Source organism: Terrapene carolina, unplaced genomic scaffold (assembly GCF_002925995.2).
Source record: "Terrapene carolina triunguis isolate 2854851 unplaced genomic scaffold, T_m_triunguis-2.0 Scaffold93, whole genome shotgun sequence".
In the NCBI taxonomy this organism is placed as follows: domain Eukaryota; kingdom Metazoa; phylum Chordata; order Testudines; family Emydidae; genus Terrapene; species Terrapene triunguis.
Genome location: NW_020664444.1, coordinates 6,787,695 through 6,813,301, shown reverse-complemented (window position 1 = coordinate 6,813,301; position 25,607 = coordinate 6,787,695). Strand labels below are relative to the sequence as shown.

Here is a 25,607-nt window from a genome sequence, read left to right as displayed (position 1 = left end):
GAGGCTCAGGGCGGGGAACGCAGGCAGGGCGCCTGTATCTCTTCAGGACAATACCCCCCCGAGGATGCTCCACGTGACTCATCCTCTCTACAGCCCCCTTAATTCTCTCCTTGTCGCTTCTCTTCCTTCTGTCTCCTCCTGGCTTCTTCACCCGGATCTCTGAAGCTAAACCTTCAGATGGTAGGTAGCCGCTGCCTCCCAGAGAGAATGCTTGTGGGTTGTGTTTGGTGAGGGTACAGAAATACAGTAAAGCCAGCACCGTCCCCAGCCTGTCTCTTCCGGGATCACGGCACAAAAGTGCTCCCGCACCACATACTCCGCATCGGCAAACTAAGAGACACATCTTCAGACAAGTTAGGTGTGCAGCAGCACACGCAGTGAGTGTGCGTTTGTGCTAAGCAGGCTGCTCTGCATGTGCAGTTACCCACTTTTCACATGCAGTCCTGGTAATGCCGCACACAAACCAAGCACATCATTACAAGGAGTTCCTCATGACAGGGTTTGCTTTTTCCCTGCCTAACTTGCTTGGACAACCAGCGCATGGAGGCAGCTGCTTAAATACAAGGGAATCCAAGTGAGAAAAACTCGGGGTGCATCTGTGCTGCAGTCAGAGGTGTGACTGCAGCCTGCATGGTAGCTTCGATCAAAGCCAGCTTGAGAAACAACAGCAGTGAAGCTGTGACGACACAGACTCCAGCAAGGGCTACGTGCTCAAGTATCTACCCACGGCCTTGGACGAGGTTGTGCCACCCAGGCTGCTGCGGCTTCGCTGCTGGTGTTCCTCAAGCTGGCTAGATTAAACCTATCCCAGGAACGTCTACCCGCGCTGCAGTCAGAGCCCCCGATTGCCATCTAGATGTATCCTCAGAGTCTAAAACCCAATGAAATCCTGGCTCTGCCAGATGCCAGCTGGCCCAGCAGCGTCCAAAGTCTAATGCACCATTGCAGTCTCCTTTTAACTGCAACGTGAGGCCCCGGTAGATCATCTACAGGTTTTTATTGCTGGTGGACTCCTGCAAGGAGCAATTTCTATTCCTCTCTCCAGGATGCAGAGGGGAAGGTGGCCTCGTGGTTTAAAGCCCAGGTCTGGGAGGCAAGGGAACTGGGGCTTGTTATTACACCTTTCCGACGCTCTCGCTACCAGTGTTCGGAGCTGCGCAACGTCCCTTCTTGGACCAGGGCCGTGGTACACCAACTGCGTATAGTTTTGTAGCTCAGTGGCACTGCCAGATATGGGGAACGGGGGAGAAGCAGGGGATGCTCTAGTGCTGCCTATTGTGATGGGTGGGTTGGGCAAAGGGCACCTCCAGTGCTGCCCCACGTACAAGGCCAGCGGTGTGAGGGCGTTTCACAGAGAGTCCAATCAAGCGCCAATGGGAGGCCACAGCGGAACAGTAACTAGAGGGAAGGACCAGCAAGGAGGAGGAGCAGAAAATCGGAGAAGCTGGGTACTGGTAACCATTACGGGCTCAGGCCTGGGAAGTGCTCCCAGCGACAGCAGCAGGCGTGGGTGGCGCTCAGCACCTCTCAGGATTGGGCCCTGTGAGTACAACTGGCTCACACAGCATCGTGCCCCTGCAGGCAGGCACCACTTTCATTCCAATGCAACAAAACAGTGAGTCCAAAGGCAGCAGAGGCCCCTGCTTTCCCGGGCGCAGGCACTCAGGAGGTGTATGCCGAGGGTTTGGCATTCGGCTTTCGCCACTGCGAGACCGGACGCCACACAACAAAATGGCCACAGCAAATTTCAGCACAGGGGTGCAATTCATTCTAAGTCTTGCTGGGGGGGAGCTAATGCTTGGGGGGGGGGAACCCGAGTTAAAATGCTGTAATGCTCCATTGTGCTTCCTTCTCTCTTTAGGGCCTAGAGTTGTGCCGTGTGATCGCCACCCACATGGAAAGTCTGTTGTACGCTCGCGAGAAGAGACTCACCCTCCCTCCCAGTGAGATTACGTTGCTCTGATCAGGCATGTTACACACATGCACACTCGCACACTCCCTCCCTAACAGCTACTTGAGTGAAAGCCAGCATGGAGATAAGCAAATATCTCTGTGTCCTGGGATAGGCAACGTAGACTAAATATAGACACTGATGGGACAGATTCCCAGCTGGTTCGAGTCAGCATAGCCCCACTGATTTCAGTGGCCTGGGGCTGCTGAGGGGCTGGGGTGGGGGACTTACAGACCATATGTGAGGTCTGAGGAGTGAAGAGTGTGGGGAATGCAGTCTGGCCAGTTAACAGGTGAACACAGATGCCTTAATTTATGTTTAATAACTGCCCTCCTGGACATAGGGCGTGACCTTTTTCCAGAATCAAGTGTATTTAATCCATTATTTTAGTAGCAACATATTAACAGATTGTCTTTGAGCAGGACATGCCCAGTTTTGCACATCTGCCTGTACCAAGGACCTGGCAATCTAACTGCTCGCGTGCTGCATACACCAGATGGCTTTTATTTGTGTGCGCTCCCGGTTTTTTGGTCTTGTTTGTCCTGTGATCTAATTCTCATTTTTATAAGTGTCGCTGGCGCCTGTATTTGTATACTGGTCTGTAGCGCTGGCCCTGTAAATGGCTTCCCGTTTTTGTAACTTTTTTGCACTCAACGTTGCTTTGAGATTTTATTTTTGTTTCTAATTTGTGCAAAATTAAAAATTCCTTTTAAGTCCAAAGCTGCCTGTCGTTTGGGTGTGCTGGGGAACAAAGTTGTTTCTCTTTCCTCAACCCAGGATCTGTGTAGAGCAGCGGTTCTCAACTTCATCGCCCCCTTCTGACAACAAAAATTACTACAGGACCCCAGGAGGGGGGAACGAAGCCTGAATCCAACGGATCCCTGGCCCCCCGGAGCGGGGCGCAAACCAAAGCCCCATCTCCCCAGGCCGGGAGGCCAAAGATGAAGCCCTTGGGCTTGGGCTTTAGCTTTGGTCCCGGCAAGTCGAAGCCAACCCACTTTGAGGTCTTGACCCCCAGTTTGAGAACCGCTGGTGTAGAGCCAAGAGCAGAGCTTGCAGTCTAGCTTCAACTGATTGCCAGTGAACCCTACTGTCAATGCTAGTCTAACCACCTCATAGACATTTATGCCAGGACACGAGTGTTTATGGTTAACCCTAGGCTGTATCCTAAGACAAATGTGTACCAGGACTAGACTACTATTTACAATCGTGTTCATTAACTGGCCGTCAGTCAACGCAGGTTAAAAGAGGCCCCCAAACTCTAGACCAGACGGATCCCCACAGAACAGTGGAGCACTCGATGGTCATATTTGCACTCAGGTTCTGGTGACATTTGAGGATCGCTGCAGCTTCTCTGCTGCTAGCAACAGAGGCGGCGCTAGCCTAGACCAGCCACAAGTGCTTTACCACCATGGCAACGAGGCCCTGAGAAACTGCAGTTTGTACACTGCGATTCACTGAATCCAGTCAGGCCCTTCATCTGAATCACCGCATTTCTTTACACGACGGATGATCATGTGGTTAAGGCACAGGACCAGGAATCCGGGTTATGTGCATGGCCCTGCCAGACTTTCCACGTGACTTTGGACATGGCCCCTAGGGATTACTGTGGCATTTAAAGCCGCGTCCAAGCTGCAGCGATATCGCGAGCGTTTGCCAACGGAGCCCCTGCCCTATTGTAACACAGAACAGCCTGGGTTGGTGACACGGCAGATTGTCTGCAAGGGACTCATAGTTAAAGGCTGCCACAAACTTGGCGGAACCGGCTGCTGCCAAAACGTTAACAGCGACTCCCAAGAACCGAACCAGAGAGCTTTGCGTAGCATGACCTCGCCGTTCACCACGGACAGCCTAACTGTGTTACGTGAGCAGCCAGGTGCCCAGGGAGTTCTGAAATTCCCACTAGGAGCCCAGCTGCCTCTTTAGGCTCCGAAATCCTGGCCCTAGGAGCTCATAAACCAGTGAGTTCCTTGAGGCCAACGCAGAGGCTCCGGTTTCACATCATACTGTTGGCACGGAGTGGGCTGGGGTAGGTTTGCTTTGCTAGAGGCTGGGTGTGGCAAGTGGAGTGGCACTCCCCCAATGATGGGAGAGATGGAGAGTCTGAGCTGGGGCACTGGCTCAGACCCAGCTCGAAAGCAAACCCCTATAGCACAGTCTTGGCAGCCTGGAAGGCAGGATGGTCTAGTGGGATGGGTGCTGGCATGTGACTCAGGAAACCAAGGTTCGGTTCCTCATTTACCAAACTTCCTGTGTGATTTTGGGCAAGTCACTTAATCTGTCAGGGGGATAAAGCACTTCTGTGCCTGACAGGGGTGTTGTGAGGAATTAGTGACTGGGAGGTGCTCCGACACTACTGAGAAGAGGGCCAGCCAAGTACTCAGGTAGAGAGATTAGCTCTCTTCTCCATCGCCCTTAAAGGACCTGGCCAGCCTTGCTCCCACTGAAGTCCAGGACAAAGCTCTTATTGGTCTCAGCTGCAGCATTGGTCCCAAAATGTACTTTATGTCTGGTATAAAATTTGGGACCAAAATTGGAAGGGATAGGGCGTTACCAGAACTCAGGACACCAGCAAGTCACTGCAGGCGCCTCTCCGAGGCTGGCTGGACTGTGCGGCCTTTTTGAAGGAGAGAAGGATAATCTCAACAAGTGGGACTGTTTGTTGGCAGCTGCAGAGCGGAGCTAGTTTTGGACTCAACTTCTGTTGTGACTCACTGGCAGGAGAGGGGTTGGATCCCCCAGGGTCTGTTCTCCTGCCTCCTGGTAAAGCAGCCCTGCGTATGGCCATGTGCTGGCGGAGAGAGACTTCCATCCACTTCCCTGAAACTTGGGGGGTTGGACACAGTCAGCAGGGAAAGAGCAAAGCCGGGCAGGGAGTGAGCTCCCCCTTCTGTCCCCACGCAGCTGCAATTGCTCACTGGGGAAATCATTGTGTGTCTCTTTTTCCTTGTGTTTCTCCACCCCGCCCCCAAGCCTGACATTTCTCCCGCCCTCCCCCCATCACCACAGACTGACCCTGCTCCTTTGGAGGAAGATGCCAGCCTTGACAGTACTGCTCCTTGGATCAGCCAGACACGCTTGCCGGGTGAGCTGGTCTTTCCTCTCGCTGGGGCTGAGACCACGGCTCCCACCAGCTGAGTCGCTTGGGTGCAAGCTTGCATCCTGCTCTCAGACCCCCGTTGTTTGACAATAGACAGTTGGGCTGACCCAACTGCTTACTAGGGATGTAAAACGTTAACCAGTAAGCACTAGTCTTACCGGTTAACCCGTCTTAACCGTTAACCCCTGGCCGGCCGACCCCAGTGGTCCCGTGTTAGCCGGAGCGGCCCCAGCCACACCACATGGCCAGATTGGCCCAGCCACACTGCATGGCCGGAGCAGCGCCGCCTAGCCAGATCGGCCCCGGATGGCCCTTTAATCAGTTAACCATTTAAACAAAATATTTTTAATCGTTTAAATGGTTAACTTTTTAAACGGTATTTACATCCCTATTGCTTACGGTGAATCCTCGGCTCACAAAACGGGTCTCAGGACAAGTTCTGAAGCCATCTGCCTGGTACTGGTCTTCCGATCTCTCCCTAGGTCTCTGAAGTCAGTTTCCTAGCCTGCTCAACCCTTACCATTGTCACTTCCCTTCCATTAGGTATGGACAGTGAGGAGAGGATCTTAACCAGCCTTCTTCAGGGCAGATGGAGAAGGAAAATACTAGAGAAGGGTAGAATAAAGTCGCCCAAGAGAGGTTCTATCAGATGTTCAGCTGATGCTATACTTCACCCTAGCAGGCTGAGGAGAAGCAATCCATGACTCCTTGTAGCCCCTAGGAGCCAGTGCGCACTCCATCCTATTTCTCCTGTCCGTGTTCTAGTCCATCATCTCTGCAGAAGTCACTGATGCTGATTAATTGCTGCCTTCTCCTAAACATCACCACTTGTCCTTCTCCTATGTCCGTTAATTAATCATTTACTAGTCACGTAACATCCTTGCGTACGGCGTGCCCAATCCAGCCTGCGAAAGGAGAGGAACCAAAACTGCAACATCATCCACCTCTAGTGTAACTTTACACGGTGGTGCGCCAAGCTAGGACAAGAATGTGATCAAGTTCCTAGCCCGAATTCAGCCAGAGCTCGTTTCCGTATATGATCCGTGCCTCAGGATGGGTTCATTTAAAGCAGGAAATTAATCTATTGACAGGTAATATTGTTATAGTATAGTTCTGTCTTGTTTCCCAACTAGATTCCAGAGCATGGCTGTGCACAATGAACAATAGCATATCATCTGGGTCTGGAGTCTACAGCTTTTATGGGAAGCCCGACCTGCCATGGATGCTATAAAATGTTCTATTTGAAGTGGGTTTTATCTCAATAGGTTTCAAAGTAGCTTTTCTCCATCAAGAGAAAGATTCCAAAAGTTTGACTTATAGCCCAGTTCCAAACTAGAACTGTTGTGGTAAGTTGTCTTGTTTGCGAGAATGAGGGCATCAATCGTAAGTTTCTCCAGTTTATTTTTAATTTTGTTGATGGCAGAATGTTGAGCGACTGGTTGTTGGGGAATCCCCCCCGCCGCCGCCCGAGACATCGGCTGTTCTTATAGGATTTTGGTGTCAAACTTTCTGGTCCCATCATGTCATCTCAAGGCCACCTCAAAACAGGTCTTGTGTGTGCGGAACTTTGGTTTTTTTGGAAGGGAGTCACAGACACCGTCCCCAGGGCCGGCGCAACCCATTAGGCGACCTAGGCGGTCGCCTAGGGCACTACAATTTGGGGGGCGGCAACCGCGGCAGTATTTCGGTGACGGGACCTTCCGCCGCCTTTGTGGGGGGCGGCATTTCAGGGCGGGACCTTCCGCCGCCTAGGGCGGCAGAAAAGCTGGCGGCACTCCTGCCAGTCCCTGCAGTATGCAAAACTCCAAATACTTTTGTAATTGCTGGCCTTAAGCGGCCTCTTCCCAAAACTGACGCTCACTATGGATGACCTAATTCGAACCTGACTGGCCGAAGTTCCACGGCTCCAATGTCAGCCTGGCACCTGATTTGTGCAAAGATCTTGGAGGGAGGCGTCGCAAGGCAGAGTAAGCGGAGTTCACAAACCGTAAGGCCAAGAAGCCTCGCCTTTCAGGTCAATGAGCCATTAGTGGGAAGAGTGACCTTCCAAAATCCCCAAGAGCAGCCACCTTCTTCGGGAGAGGAAGTCATGACAGCAAGGGCCAGCCCCTGCATCTGAAGGAGGCCTGTTAGCGACAAGTGCTGTGCCGGCAGCATATCACTGTCTGGCTCCTTCACGGCAGCCCCAGCTCCTACTCTGAGGCTACGTCTTCACTACCCGCCGATCCGGCGGGTAGCAATCGGTTTATCGGGGATCGACTTACCGCGTCTCGTGAGGACGCGGTAAAATCGATCCCTGATCGCTCTGCCGTCGACTCCGGAAATCCACCTCGACAAGAGGCGGCAGCGGAGTCGGCGGCAGCGGTCGGCTTTCCCCCGTCCTCACCGCCAGGTAAGCCGACCTAAAATACGCAACTTCAGCTACGGTATTCACGTAGCTGAAGTTGCGTATCTTAGGTCGGAACCCCGCTGTAGTGTAGACCTAGCCTGAGTGTTCAGGAGACTGCAAGAGTTCCTAAACCCCTGGTCCCTCAAGTATCTACTCTCTCTTTTTTCTGGTTTTGTCTTTTGGTTTTCATCAGCTGGCTGACGTCCTAGCTATTCAGTCTTTTTATTGTTAGGGGACGCAAGTGAAAGCATGGCTGTGTGCATGGGTGAACACCCAGAAAGTCCACATGGGACAGGCATCTGAAAGAAAAGTTCCCCAGGGTTAAACAGCTCTAAATATTGTCTCATAAAATTACTCGCTAAAGTGTGATTGTCACCTGTAATTTCTAGAAACTAATGGTTGTCAAACTGTGGTTGATCAAGAGTGTTTTGTTAGTCTGTGTTATAGGAGGGCAGAAGGAAAGGGTTAGTCACCAGGCAAGAATGGAAAGCTAAGAGGAAGTTTTATAATTGGCTCTGAGGTTGTGGCTCAGCCTTTAGATAATAATTTGGTTTCCATATTAAGATATTTAGCCAGCTCCAAGTTACAGACTGGATGATTTTGGTAAAATCCTTTAATTGTATAAGCAAACCGGCAGCTACATCCTTAGAATCCTCTTTACAATTTGAAGGTCGTTTTTTTTTATTAATTTGACCATTTAACTAATTTGATAATTTAACTTCAATCCAACATTGAGACTAATTTGTCGACTTGATGTTGATTTGATAGCTGTGTTGCTTAACACAAGCTTCGCTTTGTGGATATGTTTTAAGTTTTGTAGTAAACATTTGTAAAAAGATAGAGTCACGTTTCTTTCAATGAGCAACGTGGATCCAGAACTTCTGAAGCCCTGGGAAGAGACCAGCTGGTCAACCTAAAAGTCACAGAGACCTAAAAGCCTGACCTCCTGCCCCTAATTAGTTTTTGGTTCTCTCAGTCTGGGGCAAGTCTTCAGCTCAGCTCTGGAGTCTGATGGGCGCAGCCAGGGCAGGAGAGTTCTTCCCCGCCAAGGGGTAGGTGTGTGAATCCTTTTCAGTCTAATTTTTATGGAGATGACAGCGCCGAGATGCCAATCCCTCCCCCTCAACTCTTTCTGGGCAGCAGCAGTCTGTTCTTCCTCAGCAGAGACACGTTCCTTTCTTTTCCACTTAGATGGGGCAGAGTGGAGGAAAATGACTCATGTGGTGGGTGGTTCAACTTGTGTTTCGCTGGCTACTCCCAATCAACCCAAAGACCGAAGCAGTGCGTTCTCGATGCTGCAGCCAAACCGAGCGTAATTCCTGTCCCAAGCCAGGACTGGCTGGCAACGCATGGACTTTGGCTAGCCGCCTTCATGGTATGCAGGGCTATTATCATCAAGTTGGGTTGTTTTCTGGAACCACATAACATGAGGGTCTCAGCCTGTATAGCAAGACTCAACACTCTCGCCTGGCCTTGCAAATCCCTGTTGTTACACGGCACATACAAAGGATAAGCTTCATCGTTCTGGGCTGTTACCAAAAGGGAAACGAGGAACCAGCCGGGAAGAGCTGGCATCTGGCAGTCTGCAGCGCTCCTCTGGCAGGAGATGGAGTATTTGTTCCCTTGCCCTCGTCTGCAGCAGAGTTGATTTCTGCTGTTAGTACTGACCGGCGCTCGCTTGCATGGGCTGCCCCCGGCGGGAGAGTCTAGTCACTGAGCAGGCTGTGTGAAGGCTCTGCAGTGGGGAAAGGCTGCCAGCTAGCACCGCAAAACGGCACAACGACCCTCACTGTCATCACAGCCAGCTCTGCCTTTCCCGCTCAGCGCGCTGCTCGTTCTCCAGGCTGCACTTTAAGGCACGAGGCTCGCTGGGGCCAGCGTAAAGAAGGCCGGTGTTGCACAGCCTCTTGTGACAAAGGTGGGCTTCCGCCACTGGAGAGGGAAAATAGTCCTTCCGCATGCCATGCTTTTGCTGTGGGAGGCGTAGGGCTATCTCGTTATTACTTGTGAAACTCGGACAGTTTGCCTGGGCTTGTGCAAGGCAATGCCTGGAAAGCGAACAGTCTGAAAGACAAGCAGGAGTAAGCAGGGTGCACTGGGCAGTGCAGTGGGAGGGGTAACCAGCCACGTCTTGCTGTAGGGACTGAAATAGCAGCATTTGGACAGAAGAGGGAGCTGTAGTGAAATTGCCCGGCTTGTCATTCACAGCAGCCAAGTGCTGGGCAGCCGTTCTCATGTGCACACAAACTCGCCGGCAGGTGAGTATTAATCATAGGTGCCGACTCCGTGGGTGCTCCAGGGTTGGAGCACCCGCAGAAACAAATTAGTGGATGATTGGCAGCCAGCTCCCCCTCTAGCGCCTCCCATCCGCCGGCAGCCCCACCAATCAACTCCTCCCCCTCCCTACCAGCACCTCCTTCCACAGCATGCAGGAGGCGCTGGGGGGGAGGGGGAGGAGTGGGGATGGGTCACACTCGGGGGAGGGGGCGGAACTGGGCGGGAAGAGGTGGGGCGGGGTGGAGTGGGGGCAGGAAGAGGTGGGGTGGGAGTGGGGGAAGAGGGTGGGGGGCAGGGCTGGGGGCTGAGTGGAGGGGTTGAGCACCCCCAGGGCCTGGAGGAAGCTGGTGCCTGTAGTATTAATGTCCCCATTTCACAGTGAAACACAGAGAGGTGAAAGGACAGGCCACACGCAGCACTCAATGTGTCAGAGCTGGGATTAAAACCCAGGCAGCTCCACTGTGGAGACGTGGGCTGTAGCCCACAAAAGCTTATGCTCAAATAAATTTGTTAGTCTCTAAGGTGCCACAAGGACTCCTGTTCTTTTTGCGGATACAGACTAACACGGCTGCTACTCTGAAACCTGTGGAGACAGTGCAAAGCAAAATGAGAATGAAGCCAAGAAGGCCCATGGAAGACGAGAGGTCAGAGGACTGGAAAAGGGCAAATATAGTACCAAGCTATAAAAAGGGGAATAAGGACAACCTGGGGAATTACAGACCAGTCAGCTTAACTCCAGTACCCAGAAAGCTAATGGAGCAAATAATTAAGCAATCAATTTGCAAACACCTAGGAAGATTATAGGGTGATAAGTAACCGGCCGCATGTACCATTCTGGCACATACCATCCTTTGGGCCTTGCCAGTTTGAGAGCGATGGTACCCGCTCCAGAGGAACAAGACGTGTGTATGGGGGGATGTCAACCTCCAGGGCCAATGGGGTGGGCCATGGTCTGGGACAGGCACAGAAAGTGAGCTGGGCACTGACCAGCAAAAGAGATGCAATTGGATGAAACCAAAAGGAACCATCGCTGGAGATAACCCTTCCCACCGCTCCTGTTTGTACATGGTGGAAATGCAGCAGAACCATCTTACATCCACGCTGAATTTGGCCCTGCCTTTGCAAAGCACTCTGAAGACAGACAGTGCACTTGGCGCTGACGATGGTTTTCCATAAAAGGTCTTTGAACCCCAACACTGAGCAGGAAGCTCCACAGCTCGACAAACTACCTGCCGTGTTGGACTGCCATCTGATCTGCCCCTCCCAACCACGCAGGACTCGGTATCCAAATGCTACAGCCTGATTTACACAGGCCATTTACCTCCACCGCCCACCGCGTACTGCACGAGCCACGCTGGAGGGGTAACCCAGTCAGACGTTCATCTCCCACCACCACCCCAGTGGAAGGCCTAACTCTACCGAGGGGGGTGGGGTCTCCCCACAATGGCGGCATCAATGGCATGACAGCAGCACAAACCTGCCAGAGCATATTAAGGAGCCAGCTACACTGTGTTAATTGAACTGGCAGGCAAGCGAGAAAGAAAGAAGTTTTACAAGGGTCACAGCACGCCTGCTGCAGAACCTACAATCAGGGGTTAGCAGGTCACTTATGTCTGGTGCTCCAAGCTTTAAAGATAACGATTCCCAAAGGGCGGGAAGAGACTAGGGCAGAGGCGAAATTAAATTCTGGGCTTTCCGTGTGACCTGTTTTTCCTCTCACGTTCTCGCTCTTTTATAGATATTACAAATACTTCTGTATGTGAAGATTTCCACTGCACACCGCACGCTCAGTGCTTTGAGAAATATAAAGCGCTATATATGTGCTATGTGGCTAGAGCCTGGCACCAGGGGCCCTGAGACTTGCATTCTAGTCCCAGTTTGGCCATGCAATGGCAGTGTCCCCATGGGTGATTCCCTGGCCCGCTTTGTGCCTCAGTTTCCCCACTGTCCAATGCGGATAACAATACCCACTTCGCAAAGTGCTTTGAGATCTTTGGATGACAAGTGCTTTAGAAATGTGAAGTATTATTAACTATTGATGCCAGGATATCAGAGGGAGAGGCAGAGGAGAAATTATAGACAGAGAAATGAAATAACTATACATACATCTGTTTCAGAGCATTATTTAGCCTAAAGGAGGAGGAGCCTGAGGTGATGCAGTTAGTGAACCTTATTCCCCATGCTCTTCCTAGTTCACAAAAACCCTTTACTCTATTTCCCTTAGTCTCTCCCCGTCTGGTTTCCGGTGATAGTGATTCATGTTTGTGCCCGGTAATAATAACCTACTTTGCCATCTCTCCATGCACTGCAGTATTAGGAAGCCATTTAATTGTCCAGTGCCCTACTAATCCCCACCACCATCCCCTCAAACCTGAGGACTTCTAAGAAACACGATTGCTGCCGTGCGAGGTCGTCCAGAAGCTTAGCGATTCTGAATGCTTCCAAGTCGGCCACGGACAGAATTAGCTGTCCAGCGTTGCCGGGGTATGCACACACACAGATTAACACCATGAGTCCCAGAAGAGACAATGTGACAGAGCTCAGTATGTCATCTAGGACAGCGATCTCCCCTCTGGGACGAGTCAGTCTGAAATGGAGCAACAGTCAGAGGTCAGAAATCTTGCTGAAAAAAATCCCAGGAAAAACAGACGCTCTGAGAAAAGGAAAACCGAGAAACATCAGTTCTCTTTGCCCAGCATTTCCTTGGAGGGCGAGTTAAAGGAGTTAGAGCCTCTTGAAAGGAAACGTGGCTGCAAGGAAGAGACTGAGAGTCCCTGGAATGAACAAAGTGGGGCACAGGTCACATGGGTCTCCTCAACTGCAGACAGATCCCTTAGGGATCTAAAGACTTGCACCTTTGGGCTCAAGACACCTAGAAGATCATCTGAAGCTCTGGGATGAGAGCCCCGATTGACCACGCTGCTTCTCCTGCACACTGAACTTTCTACTGTACGGCTATAGCTCATCTGTGGCAAGAGACCGAGCGCTCTTGGGGGCTGGCCCAAACAGTGGAATGAACTCCCCCAAGAACCAAGGACCGTCCCACACCTCCCCACCTTCTGCTCCAAGTGCAAGGGGCACTTCTTTGGCCTGCCTTCACACAAAGCAGCATGTACATTTAAAAACCAAACGCAACCCTACCACACCAAAATACTCCACTGCACACACAACTCACCCCCCGGGCGAGGATGGAAGAAGAAATCACAGGTGACAGATGTCAGTCATGTCACTTAATGCTCTACTGCAGTGTTTCCCAAACTTGGGACGCCGCTTGTGTAGGGAAAGCCCCTGGCGGGCCGGGCTGGTTTGTTTACCTGCCGCGTCCGCAGGTCCGGCCGATCGCGGCTCCCACTGGCCGCAGTTTGCTGCTCCGGGCCATTGGGAGCTGCTGGAAGCGGCATGGGCCAGGGGACGTACTGGCTGCCGCTTCCAGCAGCTCCCATTGGTCCGGAGTGGTGAACCACGGCCAGTGGGAGCCACGATCGGCTGGACCTGCGGACGCAGCAGGTAAACAAACCGGCTCGGCCAGCCAGGGGCTTTCCCTACACAAGCGGCGTCCCAAGTTTGGGAAACACTGCTCTACTGGAAGGCACTCGGATGCCACGGTGATGAAGGCGGGATAAGAACCTGCACAGAATAGAATAGGGAAATGCCGCAACCAGTGGCCCCGCTGGTGCCAGTCACTTGAAAGAGGTCCATATGCTGCCCTTTGGCTCCCTTGGGCAGGTTAGTGTAGCACAGGCCCCAGGCTGAACTAAGAACCACCAATACGTTATCATCACAGGGTAATTTGGAGTGGCGGGGGGGAAGCAATGATACTCTTCCAAGCTCCACCCACAAACCAAAATCCACTGAGTTGAGACCCCATTCACATCAGATTGTGCTCGTTTTCATAATATGATCATCCCCTTCCTTTTTTTGATCAGCAGAGAGATAATTAACACCATTGACATTAAATGATCAGCGTTGGATAGTCCAGTGAAATAAATAAAATAATAATAAATGAATGGAGATATCCTATCTCCTAGAACTGGAAGGGACCTTGCAAGGTCATTGAGTCCAGCCCCCTGCCTTCACTAGCAGGACCAAGTACTGATTTTTTTGCCCCAGATCCCTAAGTGGCCCCCTCAAGCAGTGAACTCACAACCCTGGGTTTATAGCAGGCCAATGCTCAAACCACTGAGCTATCCCTCCCCCCTTAAAACAGCCCATTGGGCTGAATGGGACAGTTCACACCTTTCAGAGACATTGTTTCTGACTCTGCAAACTGAGGCACGCATCAGCACATTGATTATGGTTGGTTCACGTTTTGAAGATTTTCTTTTAAATCCTAAGGGCTAGAAAAATGCTTCTTTTAAAATGAAAGCTGAGTTTCTGGAGCACAAGATGGTGGCTTGAGGGCAGCAGTGGTACACTGTATACTCACATATCTCCCTCTGTGGACCCTGATTATGATTCATTTCTGAGCACTGTAGAAACTAGACGCAGGCCAGGAAAGTGCTGTTCTGATCCAGGTTAAGTTAAGGCAAAGGTTTGGGGTTTGTGTTCAAGGCTGAATCAGAGGATGGGTCTGATTGGCTAACAAAATCCCACAAGCTGCGTTCCTCTCCATATCCTCCAGCTGTCCTGGTGATAACCCTCTCGCTTGCTCTGCTTTCTCAAATCAGTGGATGTCATCATGACAAATCCCCAAGGGTAGGTGAGCTTCTTGAGGCTTAATTGAGGTAAAACTGATGTGATGATGGGGGAGCTGGCAAGGATGATAACGTGCACCCTTGGTTGCATGTGTGTCTGCCATCTTGGGCTGCAATCTCATTTTATTAGCCACAGAGCTGCTCTAGGAATATCAACTATCAGGAGTAGCCAAAAGACATTCTGAACCCACAGAGAGATGAAAGGTTTATTTGTCATCATTGGACATCTGCCCATAACTACAACTTATCTATCTGAGCTATTTATATGGCCCTCATTACAGTAGTATCTGAGCACCTCCTAATCTTTAGTGTATTTATCCTCATAGTATCCCTGTGAGGAAGGGGAGTGCTGTAATCCCCATTTTACAGACAGAGAATTGAAGCTCAGAGAGACTAAGTCACTTGCCAAAATCAGACTGGAAATCTGTGGTGAAACAGGGCATTGAAACCAGGTGTCCCACGTTAGCACGCTAACCACTAGACCATCCTTCCTCTCTGAACCTTGCTTTCCAAACCATTCTTTTACCTCTGAACCTCAACAGCTTGCAGAAAAATGGTCAGTACATGTTCTCACCACAGTTTCTTCTTCAGTGGCCTGGTCAGGGTCAGCCTCTAAGGAGAATTTGCCACCTGGAGCGTTTTTCTTGTGGCGTTTTTCATTGTCAGTGACTTAGTGAGTTACTGTTCTCAGCATATGAATACAGTCAGTGGCATTCTGGATGTCCTCAAGAAACTGAGAGCTCCTGTCCTCTTTGCTTCTGTTCAGCTGATTTCTGTTCCTCCAGTAGTACACTAGAGAGAACAGATGATCTGGTGCAGATTATATAACTGTAACCTTTGCATATCACCAAAAGCCACTTTCTGCAATGGGGGGCAACTATTTTGACTTCTTATCGGCCTTCTTCTGTTCTAGTTCCCTATACTTAGTACAGGGTTTGGTAACTACTTCAGAGTTCACACCCTTGGGCTCAAGAAAACTGTTACCGCAGATGTTGGCACAAAGGTTGACGTCCTTCAGCCCCTACGTCTCTGAACGGATCCTGATAAAGCACTGTGAGATGGGTTGCAAGGTTATAACAATGCTATGAGTGGATCTCTTGAATCTACCTGGGCTTTTTAAAAAGCAAGTTCTTTGCTACTCCAAAGGGCTTGATGCTTCTGAGTTACGTAATAAAGGTGTGATGCACAGATGCACAGTGATGCTGAGAGAAGAATGAACAAGCGCAGAGACTCCCCTGACCTGGGCCAGTATTGTAAAGGTCATGTCCCTAGCCCATGTCAATGCTCAGTCTCCAAGGCAAGGGTGGGTGGGTGGGTACCTGGTATATCCATACCTCAGTGGTGGGTATCAATCCCCTTGAGTGAATGCCTATTCCTTGTGTCCTGGGGGTGGTAGGGTGGGTGCCTGTGCCCTGGGCCCTGGGGGTGGGGGGTAACACGGTCTGTCCCATCATTTTCCCCCTTACTCCTGGCAGAACTGCCAGTGCCATGTGGCAGCCATACAGTGCGCAGCAGATGCTCCAGGGCTGAGGTGTCCTGCCTGATGCCTGATTCTTTTTGCCTACCCCCACCAGACTGTTCCCATCTATCCGCCATCGCCCACCCTGCTATCAGGAAAAGAGCTCGTTTCTAGGCACCTCTCTCAACTCCAAACTAATCAGGCACCTCTTAGGTCACCCCAATACCTCCTCTCAGAGGGGTCCTCCGCCATCCCGCACAGCTCTACGCAACTTGCTGCACAAGAAGGACCCCATCTCACAACGACCAATCAACTAGATTTTTCCTTTTGTGCCCGCCTCATCAGGGCAGCTCACCCAATCAGCATCGAGCCGGGGGAAAAGGTAGGCTAGGTTGTACCGTAAAGGGGGGGGCGATGTTGAGGTTTAGGTGATGCCCTCACAGAACGATACCGCCCTCAGTCACTCACTCAGCCCAGCTCGGCCCCACCCGCCTTCCGGGCCACCCCGACCAAAGAGCCCCGGTGGCCTTGCCAAGCGGCGGCGGCTCTGAAGTGCGTCGGCAGCAAAAAGACGCGACGGGCCTAGCGCGCATGCGCCGCCGGCGGGCGGGCGGGGGAGGCCGTCGGCGCGCGGGCGCAGTGGGACGGCTCCGTGACCGCGCCTGCGCAGTGCGCGGCCTGCGCTCTAGGCTGCCCCTGAGTTATTTATAATGTCGGGCTGGTTCCTGGTGACGTAGCGAGGAGTCCGAGCAGCGTCTGCGAGCGCGTCGGAGCTCCCGCCCCCAGCCCCTGCTGCTGCGATGGGGAGCGAGGTGGCGGCCAGGGGGCTGCCGGGAGCCGGGGCAGCCGCTGGGCATGTGCCAGGCTCCGCCACTGCCTGAGGAAGAGCCCCATGGGCGGCGGGCTCCCAGCGCAGAGCGTGGGGCCCAGCAGCTGACAGCCCGCGGGCGGCCCGGAGGCCTCGCCCGGCCCTGCGGCGGCGGCGGCTTCCCCGTGCCTGGAGCGAGGCTGGCCGCGTGGCCCCGCAGAGCGGAGCCCTGCTCCCGCGCCGGCCCGGCCGTGAGTTTGGCAGCGGCCGGGGAGAACTGCGCGCTCCCGCCCCGGGAAGACACGGGGACCCGAGCTACCTAACCCCCCCGCCCCTGCAAGCCAGAAAGTGGCGGGGGGACCGAGCTAGTCCCCCCCCGGCCCTAGGAAGGAAGAGGGGAGGCTTGGCCCTGTGTTGCCTGCCTGTCTCCTCCTCCCCTCTTGCCCTACGCAGTAGCCAGAGAAGAGCCTGCTCGCATAGACGGAGGTGAGCTTCCTAATCCCAATCCCCCCCACACACACACACACACGCGTGTCAGCAAGGAGAGAGGGGGCACCCGACGTGGAAGTTTAGGGCAGTACAAGATACGTCTCTTGTTTTGCTACCCAAAAGAAAGGGGGGGGGGACTTCCTGTTTTGGAGCAGAGCACGTCCCTCTCCCCTCCAAGCGGCCAGGGCTGTTATGGAAGAGTGGCGCTGAGCTACCTGTTTCAAAGGTTCCTACCCCCACCAAAGCAGAGAGTTGGGTGGGTGCCCTGTGTGTGGAAGTTTGACTATAGAATCCACTCCGTGTACCTCCTTCCTTTTGGAACTATCCCAGCAGGACGGTGAAGGCCATGAATAGCAGCAGCACTTCCCACACTCTAATCCAAAGAGTCGTGCACAGAGGAGATCAATAGAGGAGGTGGGTTGCGAGCACACCATGGCGGGGAGTGGCTACAAAGACCTGCGAGAGAAGCTGAAGTCCATGATGCCTTATCGGGACAACTACAAAGGCAACAGCCTGCGGGATCCTACAGAATCCCCCTATGGGGCAGCTGGGGGTGCTGCTGCAGAGCGAAAACGCAAGTACCATGAGGACTCTGACTCTGAGCCCAGTGACTACGAGGAGGAGCAGCAGCAGAAGGAGGAGGAGGAGGCCCGGAAAGTCAAAAGTGGCATCCGGCAGCTTCGTCTCTTCAGCCCAGACGAGTGTGCCAAGATTGAAGCCCGGATCGAGGATGTCGTATCTAGAGCTGAGAAAGGCCTCTACAAAGAGCATACGGTGGACAGGGCCCCTCTTCGGAACAAGTATTTCTTTGGGGAGGGCTACACATATGGGTCCCAGCTGCAGAGGCGAGGCCCTGGTCAGGAAAGGCTGTACCCTCAGGGGGAGGTGGATGCCATCCCGGAGTGGGTGCATGACCTCGTGATCCGGAAGCTAGTGGAGCACAGGGTGATCCCTGAGGGCTTTGTGAACAGTGCGGTGATCAACGACTACCAGCCTGGTGGCTGCATTGTCTCCCATGTGGACCCTATCCACATCTTTGAGAGACCCATCGTCTCCGTGTCTTTCTTCAGCGACTCTGCACTCTGCTTTGGCTGTAAGTTCCAGTTCAAGCCCATCAGAGTCTCCGAACCTGTCTTGTTCCTGCCAGTGAGGAGAGGGAGTGTCACTGTGCTAAGGTAACTAAGTGGAAGGCCTCTGAGTTTCAGGGACTAAACTGAGACTCCTTAGTAGTTTGTTTTCGTAACTTGTTATCAATACCAAACATCAGCAAAAACACATGCCTGAGTTGTTTATATAGCATCCTAGATACACGGGCTTTCCGCTGACTGAGTAGGAGGATGGAGGAAGGATACTTGGGACAGAGGCATTATGGTCAGTGGGGGTCTGGCTGGAGCAGTGATTCAGCTCGGGCAGCAGGCAGTGACGCAGCTAGGCTTGGGAGGAAGACAAGCCCATCTGCAGTGGCCTCAATGAGAGTGTCTGTGCATGGAACGTTGGTGGATTGAAGCTCACTCCTATCTACGGTTAGAATACACAGTAAGGCATAAAATGCAGCCCCCGCCCAATAGTGTGTCTGTGATACAGCAGCTGATTTAGAAGTTAGGACTCCTGGGTTCTATTCTTAGCTTGTTCACTGACTTCCTGTGTGACTGTAAACAGGGTAAGGTGAGGTGACTGGCCTCATTTTTCTCTATCTGTAAAGTGGGGATATTAAGTCTTAGCTGTCTTTTTGTAGAAGGCTCTGAGATCTCCTGTGAAACATAGTTTGCAAGTACAAATCATGTAGCACTTCATAGCTTCAAAGCACTGTACAAACTGTGTGCAGCAGCCCTGTATGGTAGGTACAGTAAGGTCCCCCATACACTCTTACAGATGGGGAAACAGCCCTACCTGCCCAAGGTCATGCAGCAAGTCACTGGTAAAGCCAGGATTGGGACTTCCCAGTCCCAACCTTCTAATCCCTTTCTCTGTCCCTGTGTCCTGCTGCCTCTCTAACAACATATGGAATTTTGAGACTGCCACAGGTAGCAGCCAGTTAAGTTGCATGTGGGGATTGGTGCATGTGGCTTTGTGGAGCAGGTGGGCTTTTAGGTGTCACTGGCGGGAGGAAGTCACATGCTGGAGCTGCATAATTTTATGATCAACATTTATAGTCCTGAAGCTAAGGGCGGTTCTGCAGAATTCAAATACCCCTAACTTTTTCAACATTGCCAAAGGGAAGTATTTTAGCTATTCTGTTGTCTGAGTTGGGAAATGCTCATGCTAGCAGTAAGGCAGTGTGTGGGTAACTCAATCTCATGCTTTGGCTTGTAAAATGATTGCTGCAGGGGGTCAGGAAGGAATTTCTCCCCTCCTGTAAATACAGCATTGTACAATTGACCAGGTGCATTAATAACTGATACTGAGCATTGTTTTTTATCTCTAAACTGCTGCACAAACATTAAGTAATTCTCCCCAGTACCCCTTGTGATGGGTGACTTTCAGATTGGTGGGGATAGAAAATTGACATGTAGGTGGGCACAGCTCTCTGAGAGCTAACAAAATTCTACCTGCTTATTCCAGTGCTGGATATTGGCCTGAGGTAAGGTACTAGAGACTGATAGGTAGGATAACCAGCCTTGATGGACCAGCAGTTTGATCTGGAATAGTAAATCTTACATTGCTGCAAAGCATTCTAGCTGGACAGGTGTAAAAGGAAAGAATATGGGCTGCTCCCAATTAAGTTAATGGCAAAACTTTCATTGCCTCGTATTGGAGGATGTCAGCTTGGTATTGACAAATAACGTCAGTGGGTGAGACAAGCGTAGAATGGAAACAAAAGATTTTGGAATAGTGCTTTGAGGGTTTCTTGTTACTGAACCCTTGCTGGAATGCATTTGCTTAATCCAAGGTAAGAGATTAGTTTCCAGTAAATAATATATTTTAAAATAGGGATTATTTCCATTTAAATGCAGCAGTTAGTAAATACTTGGCACGTACAGGACATTCTGCCAGAGGGATTGGTTTGTGATATCGTGATCCAGGCTGGATCGAAGTTGTAATGACTTATTAAAGTTGCCAGGTTAGAGAGAGAATGAACATGACTTGCAAGTCTTCTAGATCCTGCTGAAGGTGATGCCTAAAATCCAGCCCTCTCAGGCACACTGAAGAGTCAGTTCTCCAAAGTGGGAGGGAGGAAAAATCCAAGTAAATAGTTCCTGAAGGCAATTGTTCTGAAAACAGAGAAACTGTATAGATAGAAGTAACATGCTTGTAAAAATGTCTGTGTGACTCAAGCATTGCTGGGTCAGTGGCTGTTCTCAGCAAGACTGTGTTCCCTGGGAAGCCAGTGCAACAGCATTTCTTTGGCTGTGTGTATTAGATCTATGTGGGAACCATCAAAGAGTCTGGGGGGGGAAAAGTTGCATCTCTCCCTCTCTTTGTCCCTCCCCATGTCACCTTTACTGTGTTGTTCCTACTAATATCAACAGTCAATTTACAACTGTCTTCCTGGTTTTCAAAGCTCTCTGTTAAGCTGTTTCATTCTGACCTTGCAGCCACCTATTCCCCCTTCCGTTCATTCTGCTCCGTTGGCCCAAGTATTTTATCACTCTCTGCAGTAGAGTTTTTGGAGGCTTTTATTTTTTTTGTGGGGCGGAGGAAGGGTTCCATCTTGCTACGTCATATCCCTCCCTCCAAGGTATAATGGTGCTTCCTCTCTTGTTTAAAGTTGACCTTTTTAAACCTCTTTCTCTCCAACTTTCACCCCATAGCTGAATTTCTTTTCCCATTAGGAAGTCTAAATCAAGCTTTGTGTAAATACTATGTACCTTTCATTTCAATGCCACTCTTTGTAGGCTAGAGTTGTGCAAGGGATGCTGTTGACTACTGACTCAGCCATATTAACGTTTCCTTTTTAAAGGAATCTGACGAGTACCGGTAGGCTAGAACTGGTGTGCATGAGGAAGTGGGAATACAACTGTTTCCCAGTCTTTCTGAAGAGAATGTGTCTTGATGGGGGGGGGGGGGGGAGAATACTTAAACTGCAAAAAAAATAATTAGGAGCATAGTGGGGAGCTTCATTATATCTAACTATATGTCTTGATAGCTACCGCTATATCACCATGAATCTTAGACTGTTCGTAAATGTGCCGTGATGATCTTTGCAAGATACAAAACTTAGCAGAACGCAAATCTTTCTCTTGATTGCTAAAAATGATGCATCTTTCAGCTTGGGTCTTGAAAACAAATTATTAGGTTGCTATTAACTAGAGGAATAGTGAGAGATCATCAACAGAGATGTGTGAGGGGGGTGGACACTAGTGAGCTTCGTGAGCAATGCCCACGTGAGAAGTCCAGCAGCTGGAGTTAGGTGCTATCTCTGAACTTTGCTGGGGTGGTGGAACTACATCACTTGTATCAGTCTTAGGGTAATGGTGCCCCCACCCAGTTCCCATCTGGATGCTGAAAAGGAGAAGGGGGGGCTTGCTTTCTACTCTTGATCCCTGGTGCCTCCTGGCTGCTATGAGGGGAAGATCTCTAACACTCTTGCCTTCCCCATGCCATTCTTTGGGCTCTCCTCCTCAGTATATGCTCCACTGCTTGCGTCCTGCTGACCAGTTCTGAAACTGACAATCTGTTAGTTTCACTCTCCTGCTGCTGGGCAAGGCTGTAAATAGCAGAGACACTAGAGCTGGCTGCAGACTCAGGATGAGCCTGCTTTCCTTGTAGTTGCAAGAAATCCTTCTTATCTGTTCAGGCTAGGAACTTATTTTAAGAAGAGAACTTACACTTCAGAAATTGGTGTAGATCCCCTTATCAGAGGACACTTCATGCCAGTGGCGAGTAGGCATGTGAATTTTTCAAGCTCTGCTTCAACCTGTAGAGTCCAATCAGCTGAGTCAGTGCGTGAGGGCTCCTTCAAAACCACTGATCGCTGAAAATAGGCTGAAGCCTTAAACCCAATTGCCACTGATTTGAAATCTATAGATCCCTTATGGTGATGGGGGTAAGATGCAAAGCACTTCTGAGATTGCCAGCATATTTGGACATCTTCTAGGGCGCTAGTGATTTGCACCGGCAGTATCAAGTACACAGCCTGTGTCTGTCTTCCCAGCAGGGGGTTGAGGTTGGAGCAGTGTGTAGGGAATATGCTGCGCTCCAGCAGAGATGAGGACCTCATTGCTCAGCAGCAACTCCTTGGACTATTAGCCGGGGACGCATCAGTTGGCAGTAACAGAGGAGGAGAAGGACCTTGGAGTATTGGCTGATCACAGGATGACTATGAGCTGCCAATGTGATATGGCCGTGAAAAAAGCTAATGCGGTCTTGGGATGCATCAGGCGAGGTATTTCCAGTAGAGATAAGGAGGTGTTAGTACCGTTATTTAAGGCACTGGTGAGACCTCATCTGGAATACTGTGTGCAGTTCTGGTCTCCCATGTTTAAGAAGGATGAATTCAAACTGGAACAGGTACAGAGAAGGGCTATTAGGATGATCCGAGGAATGGAAAACCTGTCTTCTGAAAGGAGACTCAAAGAGCTTGACTTGTTTAGCCTAACCAAAAGAAGGCTGAGGGAAGATATGATTGCTCTCTATAAATATATCAGAGGGATAAATACCAGGGAGGGAGAAGAATTATTTAAACTCAGTACCAATGTGGACACAAGAACAAATGGATATAAACTGGCCATCAGGAAGTTTAGACTTGAAATTAGACCAAGGTTTCTAACCATCAGAGGAGTGAAGTTCTGGAACAGCCTTCCAAGGGGAGCAGTGGGGGCAAAAGACATATCTGGCTTCAAGACTAAGCTTGATAAGTTTATGGAGGGGATGGTATAATGGCATAGCCTAATTTTGGCAATTAATTGATCTTTGACTATTAGCGGTAAATATGCCCAATGGCCTGTGATGGGATGTTAGATGGGGTGGGATCTGAGTTACTACAGAGAATTCTTTCCTGAGTGTTTGTCTGGTGAGTCTTGCCCACATGCTCAGGGTTTAGCTGATCGCCATATTTGGGGTCGGGAAGGAATTTTCCTCCAGGGCAGATTGGCAGAGGCCCTGGGGGGTTTTCGCCTTCCTCTGCAGTGTGGGGCACGGGTCACTTGCTGAAGGATTCTCTGCACCTTGAAGTCTTTAAACCACAAGTTGAGGACTTCAGTAGCTCAGACATAGGTTAGGGGTTTGGTATAGGAGTGGGTGGGTGAGATACTGTGGCCTGCGTTGTGCAGGAGGTCAGACTAGACGATCATAATGGTCCCTTCTGACCTTAAAGTCTATGATTCTATGACTAAGGAATGGCAGTGACTGAGTGTGACTCCATTAGCAGCATTTCCCTGTTGGGGTGAGTGGCTCTAATATGCCCTCTAATGGACAAGGAATGAGCCTGGGATGCCAGCCATGGGCAATTCACTTAACCAGGCTGTGCCTCAGTTTGCCTGCCTATAAAATTAGGATGAAACTTCTACTTATACTAGATGGTGTAGCTGAGAATCTCAAATCACATCAGACAATAAACTAAGCCTCTCTTCGCCCCTGTGAGGTAGGTATTGACCTCATTTTACAGATGTGTAAACAGAGGCACACAGGTTAAGGGATTTGACCAAAGTCCTAGAGGAAGCCTTCAGAAGAACAAGGACTAGAATCCAGATATTCTCACAACGATACAATGAGGAACGAATGTTTGCTTGATAGCTTCAGTATTCGTGGTGTTGGGAGGCTCAGGGATGTAGCTAACTGACCTTAGCAAAACAGAAAGTGACTTTGTTTTGTCAGGTCTCACCTTGATGATCGTATTCGGTATGGGGCTGTTGAGGGACAGAGAACATTCTCTTTTGCTAGTTCAAATATAACTTTTATTTCAGTTTGCATAGAGCTCGGGCTGACCAGCTTTGGGTACTTCTTGCTGCCATCTTCTTGGCACGTGCCTCTTGGAGCAGGGAGGCAGAATATCTAGATTTATAATCTTTGTGCCAATACTTGGTGCCTGTCTATGGCCATGAGTCCTGTTAGTTTCAAGTTGGCATTAAACTCCTCTGTGAAATAGACTCCCGCCCAGTAAATAATCAGAACATACAGCCTGATGTCTTATGGAGTGTTCACGTTTAGAAACTAGCTTGTTCTCTTCAGTTAAAGGCATTATTAGGGTTCTGTTAAGATGAACACTAATGTGGGTGATCTGATCTTAATTGATTCACTGGAGCTTGAAGCAAAGATACTGAAACATAATAGAGCCCTATAATAAGCCCACTTGCATAACACTTCTTAATTCTTTGTGATACACCTGAATAAAACACACTGATCTTCTCTCCAGAATTTGTCAGTCCTAGAAACAACAGATGCTGTATCTTGGAAGGAGTGAACGGTAGCTCTCTCTCTCTCTCTTTTGGGGAGGTTGGGGGAGAATTACAGTCCCATCTACTAGTTAACTCCATGCATGTAGGAGGGGCTGTCCTGTGCCATCTGTCCTTCTCTGGATAGACCTGCTTGAGTAACCTACAGCCCACTGAGCCAGGCCATGCAAGAATGCTTACTGCTGACTACTGGACTTTGCAATGAGGAAGGCATAGTGTTAGGGCTTTACTTTGGGGAGGGTTTGCATTGTCTTCCCAGCCAGTCTCTAAGCACTTGGGAAATGAGAAAATGAGAGCACAGATTTCTAAAAAGAAAATGAAAATAGAAGCCTCTTATCGAATCACTGAATTATGGAATGATGTGGATGCACTGCAGAATGTTACATTTTAGCTCCTCCGTGTTATCCAGCATGAAATCATTAACGCTAACCTTGCTGGCCAACCTCAAACTTGCCGCATTTATACTATAAGTGGCTGTCTGTGTTAAGTTTTAAAGAGGAGATGGGAGAGTGGCCTATAGTATTAAAGAGATGAATTCGCAAATGTATGATTCTGCCTTTTTTTTTTTTTTTTTGGTCCTGGACACACTGATTCTGTAGTGTTTTTCTCCTGAGCCAGATCCAGTGTATGTAGTGCCCCTGCCATCTATCTTAGAACATTCTGAAAGGCTTGTATCTTGCCAGAAGTGCCCTCTTAAGTCACATTCGGGCATGGGGCACTCTGTGCTGGGATGGGGATTCAGTCTGTGCCTTCAGAATGCTGTAGAACAGAGGTGGGCAAACTACGGGCCACATCCGGCCCACGGGACCATCCTGCCCAGCCCTTGAGCTCCCGGGCGGGGAGGCTAGCCCTTGGCCCCTCCCCTGCTGTCCCGCCTCAGCTCGCCATGCCCCATGTCTGGCTCCAGCTGGACGGCGCGGCTGCTCTGAGCTGCATGATAAGGGGGGGGGGTTGGAAAAGGGGCAGGGGATCCCGGGGGGCAGTCAGGACAGGGAGCAAGGGGTGGTTGGATAGGCATGGGAGTCCCGGGGGACCTGTCAGGGGGTGGGGGTGTGGATAGGGGTTGGGGCAGTCAGGGGACAGGGAGCAGGGGGGTTGGATAGGGG

General features: G+C 50.6%; 2 protein-coding genes across 3 annotated transcripts in view; both read left to right on the top strand.

Moving 5' to 3' along the window:
• Positions 1-2,592, top strand: part of MYO15A (myosin XVA) — an 83,072-nt gene extending 80,480 nt beyond the window's left edge. Inside the window, exon 66 of the mRNA XM_029911272.1 lies at positions 1,862-2,592. Coding sequence (XP_029767132.1) covers positions 1,862-1,963 — 102 coding nt within the window. The 3' untranslated portion in view covers positions 1,964-2,592. The remainder of the gene's footprint in view (positions 1-1,861) is intronic.
• Positions 2,593-16,578: 13,986 nt separating this feature from the next.
• ALKBH5 (alkB homolog 5, RNA demethylase) overlaps positions 16,579-25,607 on the top strand; it is a 22,433-nt gene continuing 13,404 nt past the window's right edge. The window contains exons 1-2 of one of the 2 annotated variants that reach the window (XM_024215030.3): positions 16,579-17,164; positions 17,501-18,342. In XM_024215030.3, the coding sequence (XP_024070798.1) occupies positions 17,600-18,342 (743 nt within the window). In that variant the 5' untranslated portion in view covers positions 16,579-17,164; positions 17,501-17,599. Of the gene's footprint in view, positions 17,165-17,196; positions 18,343-25,607 lie in introns of those variants that run through there. The other variant, XM_029911257.1, reaches the window with a different exon arrangement.